Genomic DNA, 12929 nt, shown 5'->3' on the forward strand with positions numbered 1-12929 from the left:
TTGGGTGGCACAACGCATTTTTGCCCAAGCTGACTGACAGAAGGCCTGTCTGTACTTGACTGACAGAAGGCCCAGCTGTACTATATGGATCAACACCAACCAAAGAGTGACCGAGCATTCCCAGGGGACAGCAAGTCCAGTGCTAGAAGCAGGGGACGAGGCTGCACCACGGTGGTTAAGGCCACGGAGGTCGAGTAAGAGCGATTCATTAAAGCTCTTAACCCAGAGGGCAGCCAAAGGGTCTGAGGGAACTTACACCTGGGGCCTCCTTCGCCTCGGCTTTCGCTTCTTTGTTGGTGTCCTGGGGTTTGGAAGCGGCTTTCGCTGCGAACATTCCCATGATCCCTTTGGGCTGCTGCGAGGCCTGTTTGGCGGTCGAGGGGCCGTGGCCGTTAAGGGCGGGTGTGCTGGCGGCGCTCGTGCCACTCGGTGCCTGGGCACCGGCCTGCGCCGACGTCTGCGCTTGAGGAACGTCAGCCACAGTCCTGGGGACCGCAGCAGCGCAATGAATGGCACTAAACCTGTGTGAGGGAGTGAAAAATTTCATTAACTTTTTTAACTTCTTCTTTTTCACCTTGGTTTCCTCCCTGGCAGCAGCTTGCTTCTCTGGTCCTGTGTTCTCCCGTTATGGGGAACAAAAAAAAAACCAAAATAAAGAGTCATTTAATTTGTGCATGGGACGAGAAAGAAAGGCTGGCCCAGAAGGAGAGCAATGGAGACCTCTACTGAAAAGATCAGCTGAACCCGACAGCGGGAGCCAGAGCATTCAAACGCTAAACAAGCTGTTCAGATTTCATGGAGGGGAAAAAAGCCGTCTCCCCACCCAGGGTGGAAATGGAGCGGACTGCATTTTATTCCTAAACGGGTCAGGCTCTCTAAAGGTTGCAGCATAAATTGTGTGGCTGTCCAATGACCTAAAACATTTACAACTTTCAGATGCTTTGACAGAGTCCACTACTGCTGCAACAAGCAGCCACAATCGCACCAGCCAGGTAAGCAGACGACAACTGAAGCTAAACGAATCAGAAGATATCCACAGCATTCCAACTTAACTATATAAAGTCATTTCCACGCAATCACTAGTAGACAGAGACACATCTCAGCTTGTAACAGTCTGAAACGTGATTGTTTGGGGATATGGAGATGTAAGAACTAAACGATGTGCTCACAGTTACAGTACAATTCCCTGACAGTCAGGAACAGCAGTATCCAAAAATAACTGAACTCTGCACCCCACTGCGCAAATCACAAGCGAGGCTTTCCAGATTTCCTCCAGAAATGCCACAAAAGAGCACAGACTCACGCCTTCTAATCCACCGAATTACACAGCATATTTTTATTTGCATAAGAAAGAAACCAGTCGTCTGCCAATTCATTTCTGTGCCTCAGCATTAGCAGCTCACGTGCACAGCCCACTTCTGCTCCGATCTGTAACGTTTGAACAACACAACACCGTCTCTACGGCATTTCTAGGCTGCAGCAGCAACCTCTGACACTCAAAACCTTTAAAGGAAGGAAAAAAGACATTGAAGAAAAAATATTCCTACTTTCTTTTCTAGTTTCAGTCTCTTTTCAACAGGGTCAACACCACTCTCTGGACAGCTTCCACACCTGCTCCACTTTTACCCGCACCCAACACCACCAACCCTCCAGATTCCAAACCATGTTTAACCATCAGCGGGTATATTGACCACAGCAAGCACATCTGAACCTCACACTGCCCAGGTGCTGGGGAAGTTTGTTTGCCTTAATGCTGCTGCGTGACTATAGTTTATAGGCTTGATCCAAAATTCACTAAATAATCACTGAAAAAAACAAGCAATGCTTGGACTACGCTCTGCAAGCAAGGAGGTGCCTCCGCTTGGAAAGCTGACATGAGCAACATGCATTAAATCCAGGTAGTTACGTTAGCACAACATCCAGCCACCTTCAGAGTCTTCACAGCGTAACGGGTTCTGCACAAACACAGAAAAGAATAAAGATCCTTGTCCCAGAGCTTGTGAGATACATGGCCTGAGAGGGAAGCGTAAGAAACCAGGAGGTTCTGCTTGCTACAAATACGTAGTTAAACCTCCGCGTTTCCAAGGTACTGCAGGAATCTTGTCTCACACCTAAGAGACAATTCATGGAGTTGACAAGGGAGAGGGAACATGGTCGGTCTGAATTTAGTTCAGCCAGGTCACAGATGAAGCAGCTGAATTTTTCATAGTTTGCTTGGGAAATTCGGCTCCAAAGCCAGGCTGGAATTTACACAAAGGCTTCAGAAAGCTGATTTCAGAACCTGAATCGTCTAAACCTTCTGGATGTACACACCTGAAAGGCAGGCTCCTCTAAGACTCAGGTGCCACCACGCAGGGGAGCCTGAGAGTAAACACACTGGAACAAGGCAACCGCAGCCAAACTTAGGGCGCACATCTTCACTGAAGCAGGGTTTTCTAGCACCTCCTGGGGTATTGACATTCACAGCTGAAACATGCAGCTTCTAGGACACGATTTTCTCAGCCACTCTCACCAAATTTTGAAGTCAGCTACGTTTCTACTTTCAAATTCTATACTCTTTCTATGACACAATGTTCAGGCATTCCCCCTTCTCAACCAGATTGGTCATGGCACTGTACATCCTGATTACATCAAGCTGAAGCTGTCGTGGTGGAAACAACATATAAATGAAAAGCCACAGCTGCCAGGCACTGTGCAGGGGGAGAGACAATGAGCCCTGGAGACTGAAGTCCCTCTGAAGTCTAGGACAACCTTTCTCTAGTTCAAGCTGAAGGACACTTGTGCTGCTTGGTCTGTTTTGCATGCTTCCCCTACGCCCCAGTCTCTCATCTTCTCTATGGAGAATGAGCTCCTGCAAGACAGCTTCGGAGAGGCGGAGGAGGCCAGCGGATGAAAACAGTCTCACAAAACAGAAGGCAAGCTCATGGTAGTGCTTTGCTGAGCACATCACTCATGGGTTTTGTAAGTCTGTTTCAATTTACTCTTCCTGTGTGACTGAAACTGGAGAAAAATGGTCATGATGAAGTGTGGCCTGGAAATGAGAAAAAGATTTCAAGCCATCAGAGAAGAAAGGTACTGGAACTGTCTGCCCGCTGGAGCAACGGAGCAAGTGAACCAGCTGGAAGCTGGAAATAGCTCGGTTTAGGAAACAATCATCCAACGTGCCCTCTGGGGACTGGTCTGGCATGACCTAGAAGATATCTTTTTCTAGCTTTCTAAAAATCCAGGCCTATCTGGTAACCATTGGGTTCTGCTGAAGTGCACTATGTAGCAACCTCTCGTCAGCCTGAAACCCCACAGCATAAGGAGAAAACCCAAGACGCCACTCACTTGCTGCAGTTGTGCAGGTTTGTTTTGACAATATCATAGTCGGTGTTGTAGAGGGGCCCACTGTCCTTGAGCAAGGCTTTCTGAATGCTGTAGACGTGCACACTCGCAATCGTGGCTAGTTTCGACTTCATGGCTGGGGGGGAAAAAAAAAAGTCCTCTGTTAGCACAGCCTTGAATCAGGGGGCAACTTTAAGTATCAGGCTCTGCCAAGGATGGAGAAAGACTGACAGACCACTAGACAGCAAGAGCCTGAAAATAAAAACGTGTAATTGTACCTTCTCCCAGTGCTCGCTAACTAAGGTAACACACTCCACAAGCCTCTCAAACATGTTTTCCACTATATGCTCTTGGTTCTTACACGACTGAATTAAGAGCAATCTCTCTGTGTTTACCTTCAAAATACCCAGTGTTTGGGGTCCAGGATATCTACCTGACTACCTAAAGCTAAGGAAGAAAATAGATGGTCATAACCACCCTGCTGGAAGCGCTCTCTGCCATTAGGGTAGCATCTGCTGTACCAACTAGCGTCACAGTGTCTTCTCTAGAAGTCTGCTGGAATCAATGTTTTGTCTCTTCTGTGCTATTTAGACTGTCACCCCCTTGAGACAAGGGCTGGTTTTCAGGAATTCTTTGTTCATTGCTTATATTGTTCTTTCCACACAGTCCCGGTTTGAGACAGAGCTTCTAGGCACTGTAAAAATACACACAGTAATCATTTCTTGGGGCCAGTCCGAGCCTGTGCAAGCCCTGCTGCCATCACAAATCTCAGCCTCTTCCAAATGTAAGTCATACCTTTGGCCTGTCTTCTAATGCAAACAGCATGAACACCCCTTTCCTCCACAGCAAACCAGACCATGACGCAGCAGACATAATTCAACCAACAGGACAGACAGTAGTTGCGCTGCTTGACAGCCGACTGCCCTGACAAAGACAACCGTGGCTAGAAATCCACTTCGGATGGCTAAAAGGAAAATGGCTCAAGTCTTTTGAACAAAGTTAGATCATTAGGACGGATATTTAAGGTCACAGATGCCACAGTACGTTCTCAGATGCCAAAGGTGTTATTTGAAAGCGATGAAGAGCCTGCAGTCGTGTTTCAATCGCTACGGATCAGGTCTCACCCGCAGGCCCAGACCTGGAAAGACGGTAAGATGACTGACAGCGCCTGGAGAGCGGCTGCAGGAAGCAGCGTTATAGTGGTGGTGGTGGGGGTTTCCACCTTTTACTGCAAAAGATACCCCAGACAAGCGAGAACGTTCTCGTGGGACATTTAACCAATACCCACATCACTCAGGGCAGAAACTGCAACTGCATTTAACCAATAACTAGAATTATCTGCTTCAGCATCCTTGCGAGCCTGAAGGCCCATGATTGTTCCAAAACACCGTGAGACACTGCCGTACACTACTCGGGTATTGTTGCCTTTAAGGAGGAGCCGTCTGTCGGTGGCAGGGAGGTGGAAAAGGCTTGCTGACTAAATGTTGAACATTAAAAAAACCCCCCAAAACCAGGCCCAAGTCACAAGTCTGTGAAGTCACACAGCTGTTGGCTCAGACATTCAAAATCCTGAGAAAAAGCTGGTGCACCAAGTACACACCTGAACCCAACAGCCCAGCTAGGCACTTACGTGCAGATGGCGAGTTCTGAGCTTTACTCACTTCGCTGTTCTTTCAACGAAAAGAACCACAAGAATTTTCACGATCTGCTTACCTTCCAGTTTATCCTCTCTCACTACTGCAACCTTGTGGCACTGCAACAAAGAAATAAACGGCAATCTTAAAATTTGAAAAGATCTGTTGTACGTAAGACCGATATTTTCAGTGATTTATTAAGGTTATAGGTGCAGCTTTAGAGCTGCCAACGCCTTTAAACAGCCATCGGCCACTCGCTTTTAAAGCCCTGTCGTCCTACTTTTCTAACAGGCTGTTTCACAGGTCACTACAACCCTAAAGAAATCCTCTGTCCTCCACCCCTGACACCAGGAGATGAGACACGGATGAAAGGAGACCTAAACAACTGCAGAGCACGGCGGAGAAAAGCAAACTAACGCAGCTGATGACCCGGCTGCTAGAAGTCCGCCGCGCTAGCCCACCCACCCGGGCGTATTTAGGTGGCCAGTAAACTCTAACAGAACAAGCCGTAGCACAGACACGGCACCAGAGATGCAAAACACCGTGAGAAATCAAGCATTCATTTAAAAGCCAGAAATTGGTGTTTCTGGAAACGTGCTGTACAGCCAGTCTTCAAGGACTATACCTGCTCTGTGACATTTAACAGGCTGCAGTTAATACACAGAGCGTCCAAACAGACAAGACTGGGCAAAACCCAACCATGAATTTTGTGTTTAACTGCTCCCACAGGCTGGCCAGCAAAAGAGTAAGAGGCAAGACAACGTAGACAACCTGAAAGGGTAAATAAAGGACCAAGAGTCTCGGTCCCTCGCTGAGGCTGACAAAAAGCAGCAAGTAAAGAGCACGCAGAGCTTAAGACATGCTGAGAATTCTTTGTGACTGTTTTCTATCCCTGACTCCCTTCAGAGGAGCCTTGAGCTTGAATCCACAGCCTTGGGGCTACACCTACTGACAGCAGAGAGTAGTGCAGGGCTACCAGCAAGCACAGGGCTGCAGCTGAAGGGCTCGCAGCCCTCCTACCCAAAAGTGACTTGTGCCAGGTACTACCCAGCAGCTACTCCAACGCCTGCACATCTTCTGCGAGTATCCTCCAGATCTGCCCTCTTCTCCCACCTGCTCCGGCTAGCCCTCAGGCACCCAGCCTGAAGGGCTTTAACCTCCTCCTGTGTGGCATTCCTAACCCTGGTGTTGCTTCACCTCTGCCCCCAACAACAACTTTCTGCACCTGCAGGGCAGTATTCAAAAATAAAGAGATTTCAAAACAAGAAAAAAAGAGTGGCCTCGATATGTTTATCCTTGGTAGATGTTGTTTTAAAAATATGTAAGCTGCTAAGACGGAGTTTTATAAAAACATTATTTGTTCCTGTGTCAGAATTCCCTGGTTTGTTTTAAATACATTATGGCAAATTTAAAAATAATAGAACGCGTTGACAAACATCTGGGCAGTTCTAGTGAGCCAAGAGGTGCTACCTTGTCATTTCCAACAGAAATCAGGGGAAAGCCTGTTAAACTCAGGCTATAAACGTGACACTATCTGTACAGCTATAAATAAATAAATTAGACAGAACTAATGTAATAAACAATTACCTTCAATTTCAGCAGATTTGGAGATTTAAAGAGAATACTCTATGCATGTGAACCAGTTTAGGAAAACAAAAGAAGGTTTGTTGGGGTTTTTTCCAATCTACAAATAAAAGCCAGGACACCTTGAGATGTACTAATTCTAAATGAAGACTGTGGATTGTATTGTAAGAGATATTTGAGTATCTGAATACACAAATAAACACCTAGTGGAATGTCAAAGGCGGTTAGTGTCCAGCTATTGAATTCTTCTGTTGGCAAAGGGAAACAGGCACTCAGTTTGCTCATCTTCTTTCAAAAACCTCTGGGGTACCTGTCTGAAATTTTAGACAACGTTCTTGAAAAATCTAACAAGCAGCAATGAGAAAAAATAAACCCATGAAGTAGTGATTCCTTTGCTTAAAAAGTCAAAGCATTTTGAATACAAAATATGGTTAATAAATCTATGTTTCTCTTGTAAACCAGGATACAAAAGTTGCTTTATTTAACAAGACAACTTCAACTACTGATTTATTATTCTCCTTATTATTTATTATTACTCTAATCTAACGGAATTCCAAGCTCTCTCCACACTTGCACCCCACAGCAGATCCTGGGAAATGGTTTAGCCGATCTCACAAAGGCCCCTCCAGACTGGTTTATAATCTTCGACGTGCAAGAACAGCGGTAGGATTGAGAGATGACTGGTAACAGGATTGAAGTTAATTAAATAAAAACCCCTGGTGCGTTATTCAGCACTGTATTACCAAATCCTTATGAATTGATCTTTCCTCCCCATCGTTTGTATGCTGGGACAGAGATAGGGCCTTATTTTGTACATGCACAGAAGACCTAGCACACCGTGCCTGGAAACGGAGAGTAAGTTCAGCTTTTGACCCAAAGATTACAAAACAAGCTGGAAGGGACAAGAACAAAGAGCTCAGAGACACCTTTGAGAAACAAAACACTCACAACGTGTCCATTCTGGATGAGGTTTCCTGCTACTAAGTAGGTGACGTGAAGCTGAGCTCCTGAATTCTCCTTCCGTTTCCTCTCTACATAATCATACAGCATCCTGCACAAAAAAAACCCCAGTGTTAATCACCTGGAAATGAAAGAGCCCATCACCACCCCTTCTGTGAAGCTTTTATTAGAAAAAAAAAAAAAAAAGAGCATAGCCAGCCTGACACAGAAACATTTCACATAAGCACAGTTATTTTAACCAGGATTAAATGAATCTTACTGAGACACCTTCCTCCTCTGCCACTGGGGAGAATCTCTGTCCAACAGCGACACAAACCAAAGGTGACGTGAACAGAAGCTCTTTCACAGTGGGGTTGCAGATGGTCTCACATCCTCTGGGCAGCCTGTTCCAGTCTCCCCTCAAGAAAGGCTGTTTCCCTCATTACAACCCAGCGGTTCTGAACCACCTGACAAGAGGAACCGGCGAGTTTTGGTGCACGATCCCATGGCCAGGTGTACAGGTACAGTCCCAGCTACACCCACTGCCCCAGTGACCAGACTCAGGAGGAAAGAGGATGACTAGTGATGAGGAGATTGAGCTGGGAGTCAAGCTTTCAGCTCCTACTTACACCACCGGTTTATGGAGGAGAGGCACTACTGCACACTCCATGAGGATGGGATCTGCTAAAGATACTCGAAGATCCTCATGGCCACAGAGACAATTACTCCAATTACCACGCTGCCACAGCCAGCACAACTCCCTGAAGTAATTTGTTTGTGTTATCAGGCACTTCTCCAGCTTCTGGGAGAGAGTTTTAAGCACAAAGATGCCACAGGCATTCTCCATCTCCAGGCTGCTTTCAAGGGTATGAGAAGGTGCCTCCATTTCACCTGGGCCACCTTCTCTATGGCAAAAAGTTCTCGGCTCCTTCTAGTTTACTGGATGACCAGAACTGCTCTGAGCAGAGCTCTCCAGTCAGGTCTACACCATCACTGAAGCACACTCAGATTTACCCATCACCTAAACTGTTCACACGCACACAGAGGAAAGAGACCAAACAATCTCTTCATAACGTTAGATGCCCAAGTTGATATTCTAGCAGTTTGGACGAGACAGGTGAAGCTGGGCTCAGTACAACGCAGCTGAGTCCCCAGCAAACGCCCCTTTGGGTCCAAGCTATAGCCAGAAACAAGGTGAGAAAATATTTGTATTACAGGACTTGACACTCTTACAGAGCCTTCACATCTTGTGCTTAGCTTTACCTTGCTGTGTAGCAACAGCCCTGGCATTCCCGAGAGCTCATTCTTTTGTTTTATAGAATATTTAAAAGGTTACAGTAATTGTTATTCTTCAAAATACACCAAGATAAGGTGACACGTTTATGCTAAGTTTGGAGAGGCAAAACCATTCTGACAGCACAGCTGACTTCCCCACGGTTCAAACATGGACCTGTGCCCGTTGAGCCTGGTAAGCAGATATTTCTAAGTGGTCACACGCTGCGCAGGAGGGTGATCAGGGCAGACCAGCACTGTTTCGCATTTTCCCGACTCTGCTCCCAGTAATATTCATGGATAACGCAGAGCATCCTAAGCTGGGTGTATTGGGTTGGCGTGGCAAGGTTTTTGCAGTGGGGGGGGGGGCTACAGGGGTGGCTTCTGGGAGAAGCTGCTAGAAGCTTCCGCCATGTCCGACAGAGCCAATGCCAGTGGGCTCCGAGACAGACCCGCCGCTGGCCGAGACCACCAGCGACAGTGGTAGTGCCTCAGGGAGAACGGGGTTAAGAAGAGTGGGGAGAAACTGCTGTGGAAAAGAGCAGTGAGACAGAGAAGGGAGAATGTGGGAGAGAAACACCCTGCAGACACCCAGGGCAGGGCAGAAGGAGGGGCAGGAGGTGCTGCAGGCGCCGGAGCAGCGATTCCCCTGCGGCCTGTGGGGAAGACCACGGTGAGGCAGGCTGTGCCCCTGCAGCCCGTGGGCGGGGGAGCAGAGGACTGCCTGCACCCCGGGGAGGACCCCACGCCGGAGGAGGTGGGTGCCTGAAGGAGGCTGTGACCCCGTGGGAAGCCTGCACCGGAGCAGGCTCCTGGCAGGACCTGTGGCCCGTGGGGAGAGGGGCCCAGGCTGGAGCAGGTTTGCTGGCAGGACTTGTGACCCCGCAGGGGGACCCACGCTGGAGCAGTCGGTCCCTGAGGGACTGCACCCCGTGGGAGGGACCCACACTGGAGCAGTTCATGAAGAACTGAACCCGTGGGGAGGACTCACGCTGGAGAAGTTCATTGAGAACCACCTCCCGTGGCAGGGACCCCACGCTGGAGCAGGGGAAGAGGGTGAGGAGTCCCCTCCCTGCAGAGGAAGGAGCAGCAGAAATAACGTGTGATGAACTGACCCCAACCCCCATTTTCTACACCCCTGTGCCACTGGTGCGGGGGGAGGTAGAGAAATCAGGAGTAAAGCTAAGCCCGGGAAGAAGGGAGGGCTGGGGGAAAGGGGTTTTTAAGATTTGGTTTTATTTCTCGTTATCCTACTCTGATTTCATTGGTAATAAATTAAATCCATTTTTCCCCAAGTCAAGCCTGTTCTGCCCATGATGGTTATTGCCGAATGCTCTCCCTGTCCTTATCTCGACCCACCAGCTTTTCCTCTATATTTTCTCTCCTCTGTCCAGCTGAGGAGGGGAGGGATTGAGCAGCTTTGGTGGGCAGAGTGGGATATGCAGGGGCAGATTCTCACAGAGGCACAGCTCTGTTTGCAGGACTGGAGCCAAGTTCAGAACACACATTTCAGGATGAAAGGAGCTACAAACGTCTATCCTGAGCAAAGTATTTATGATATAAAGCATAAGGTGTCCAGCTGAGGCGCTGCTCTCTAAAGCACAACTCCCATCAAAGTCAAGGCAAGACCTGCCCACAGGGGGAACAAGGCACTCTGAATAACATAACCGCTGTCCCTGAGGAGACAGGCAGGATTTTTAAATATTTCCCGAGAGAACAACTTTAACACACTAACCACAATCATGAAAGCAGTAATTAACACAGCTTTGCCACAAAACAAAACGTTTGTGGGATGTGCCAATACCTACTGTTTAGCCTGGTTGACGTGAACTCCCAGAGTATAGCTTAGCCATTTGTAGGTTACCTGTGCAAGAAAAAAAATAGTTTAGTAAGAAAAACTCTCTTGATTTGTTAAACCACCCTGTTTTGCTCGTTTTCATGGGTAAACCAAACACTTTTGACCCACCCCCTCCAAGAAACCCACAGAAAAGCCTGTTAGAAGTGAGAGCCCAGGACACCCACCTGCCTGTGCTTTAATGAGTAAACTGAATTCCTAAACTACCCTAAAAGGTGTGGTTTTGTGAACATCTTCTTGAAATGGCATTGTATACATAAAAGCCCTTCAAAATGCCCGCACTGCTTTGCTTCACAATGAAAAAAAAAAAAAAATTAAACAGCACAATTTTTAATTGTGAGAAGCTCTTACTGCTCTCCCAAACAACTACTGAGGATTCCTTGGATTCTGCCACCCTCACCTGTCATGCGAACATGGGGATCTCCAGCTGCATCACGGCATGCTGAATCTCAGGAGATGACAGCTCTAAACCCAGCCCTGCCACTGACTTGCTCTATTACTTAGGCAGGGCATGTCTTTTGTACCTGCTTCTCCCCCTGCTCTGCCTTTTTAAACCAATCCTCAGGCTAGGGCCTCTCCTGTCTCAAATACAACAGTTAAATTGTGATTAGTCTGGCGGTTTACTGAAATCAGCTATATCAACATAGGCAGCTCATGTTAATACAACTGCTGTGACAGACAAGACGCACCAACTTTATCACTTTCTAGGCCAATATCTTTATTTTAAGGGAAACAGACACACATGCTTACCATTTTTCTGAACTGCCCTGAAAAAAGCAAGACTTCAAGAGGTTGCAGACAATAAGTAGCAATTTTACTTTTAAGCTGAAAGAGTGGCCTAGACTGCCTCAGCCTTTCATGGAAAAAACCAACGTTGTGGACACTCCTGTTGCTTACACCTCAAGCTAAAACAGTGCTGTCACTACAGTGGATTTTTCATTTCTTTTTTAAGGAAAACCAGCTCCTGTATTAGGGAGCATAAGCAGCGCGGGGAGAGCTGCTGTTCCTGCGATATAAATGCTGCCATTACCAACTCTGTTCAGCGATATTAAATAAGTCAAAGGGATTAAAAAAACCCTGCCCAGCCTGACGGAAAGCCTGTATGAACTCCACGTTGCAACCTGTGGAAAAGCAAACGCTGCGAACGCAACCATGCACCGCACGGACACCCCCAAATTATGATGAAAACCGGAGCCAAGAGCCCTGAGGGGGAAGGCGGCTACAGGTGCGGAGGCCTCCTTCCTCCTGCGCCTGCCGAGAGGCGGCTGGGCACCCACGCGTGTCCCGCAGGGGGGTGCGATGGCGGGGCGGGGGGGGAAGCACTGCCTTCGCCTCACTTCACCTTCCGGCTGCCAACGGAAAGCAGCAGCTCCCGGGGGGGGGGGGGCTGGGGTGGTTGAACCGAGACTGAGGCGGGTACGGGGGGAAAAGGGGGGGGGGGGCCCACACTGGTGTCACCTCAGGCGCTGCCACGCTGCGAGGCCTTACAGGCCCCCCCCGCCCCTATTTCCAACACTGGTTTGGGACTCAGGGTGAGGGCGTCCCCCAAACGTGCAGGCTGCCCCCACCCCCATCGGCAGCCATGCTGGGGGGGGGGGGGGGTGTAAAAAGGGGGGGGGGGGGGGTGAGGGGTCGCTCCCTTCTGAGGGGGTCGCGCAACGGCGGCGGCCTCCCGCTCCTGCCCCCCCCCCCCCCCCCCCCCTCCTCCTTCTCCTTCTCCCCCCCTCCTCCCAGGCCCCGCCGGCGGGACTCACGATGCGGTTCTGATCGGTGACGAACTCGTCGATGTTCTCGAGGTAGAGCTCGTCCTCCATGGCGGGGCGGGGCGGGCAGGGCCCGGCCGGGAGCCTTCCCGCGCAGCTCAGGGCCGCGGCCACCTGCCCGCCGCCATGGCAACCCCGAGAGAGGCGGGCGGGGACGGGGGGGGGCGACGGCGGCCGCGGGGGGACAAAAAGGATCGCGCCTGGGCGAAGCGGCGCCGCGGGGTCCCTGTGCCCGCCCGGGCCAGGCCCTTCACGGGCCCGCTGTGTCCCCTCACAGACCCGTGTCCCCACGCCGTTCCCTCACAGACCCGTGTCCCCACGCCGTCCCCTCACAGACCCGTGTCCCCACGCCGTCCCCCACCCACGGCCTTCCCGCCATCCCGCTCCTCCTCCCCTCAATCCCCCCGGCCGCAGGCTTCCCCCCCCCCCCCCCCCCCCCCCCCCCCCCCAGCACCCTGTCCCCAACAGGACAAGCCATGGCGCCGAGCGAGGGAGGGGGTAAACCACCCTCTGGTTGGGAATCACCGATTTCCCCCATTTCCCCATTTTCCAGCC

At 49.6% G+C, this 12929-nt stretch overlaps 1 protein-coding gene across 2 annotated transcripts in view; it reads right to left on the reverse strand.

The window, feature by feature from the left end:
- The window catches only part of POLD3 (DNA polymerase delta 3, accessory subunit), a 28553-nt gene extending 16128 nt beyond the window's left edge, over window positions 1-12425 (reverse strand). For both annotated transcript variants that reach the window (XM_086481615.1, XM_086481613.1), the window contains exons 1-6: window positions 12366-12425; window positions 10565-10620; window positions 7494-7596; window positions 5041-5080; window positions 3331-3463; window positions 257-521 (exon numbers count right to left, since the gene is read on the reverse strand). In XM_086481615.1, coding sequence (XP_086337741.1) covers window positions 257-521; window positions 3331-3463; window positions 5041-5080; window positions 7494-7596; window positions 10565-10620; window positions 12366-12425 — 657 coding nt within the window. The remainder of the gene's footprint in view (window positions 1-256; window positions 522-3330; window positions 3464-5040; window positions 5081-7493; window positions 7597-10564; window positions 10621-12365) is intronic.
- Between the last annotated feature and the right edge of the window lie 504 nt (window positions 12426-12929).

The sequence above is a fragment of the Leptosomus discolor genome, chromosome 1 (genome assembly GCF_034619465.1).
Source record: "Leptosomus discolor isolate bLepDis1 chromosome 1, bLepDis1.hap2, whole genome shotgun sequence".
Classification (NCBI taxonomy): Eukaryota; Metazoa; Chordata; class Aves; order Leptosomiformes; family Leptosomidae; genus Leptosomus; species Leptosomus discolor.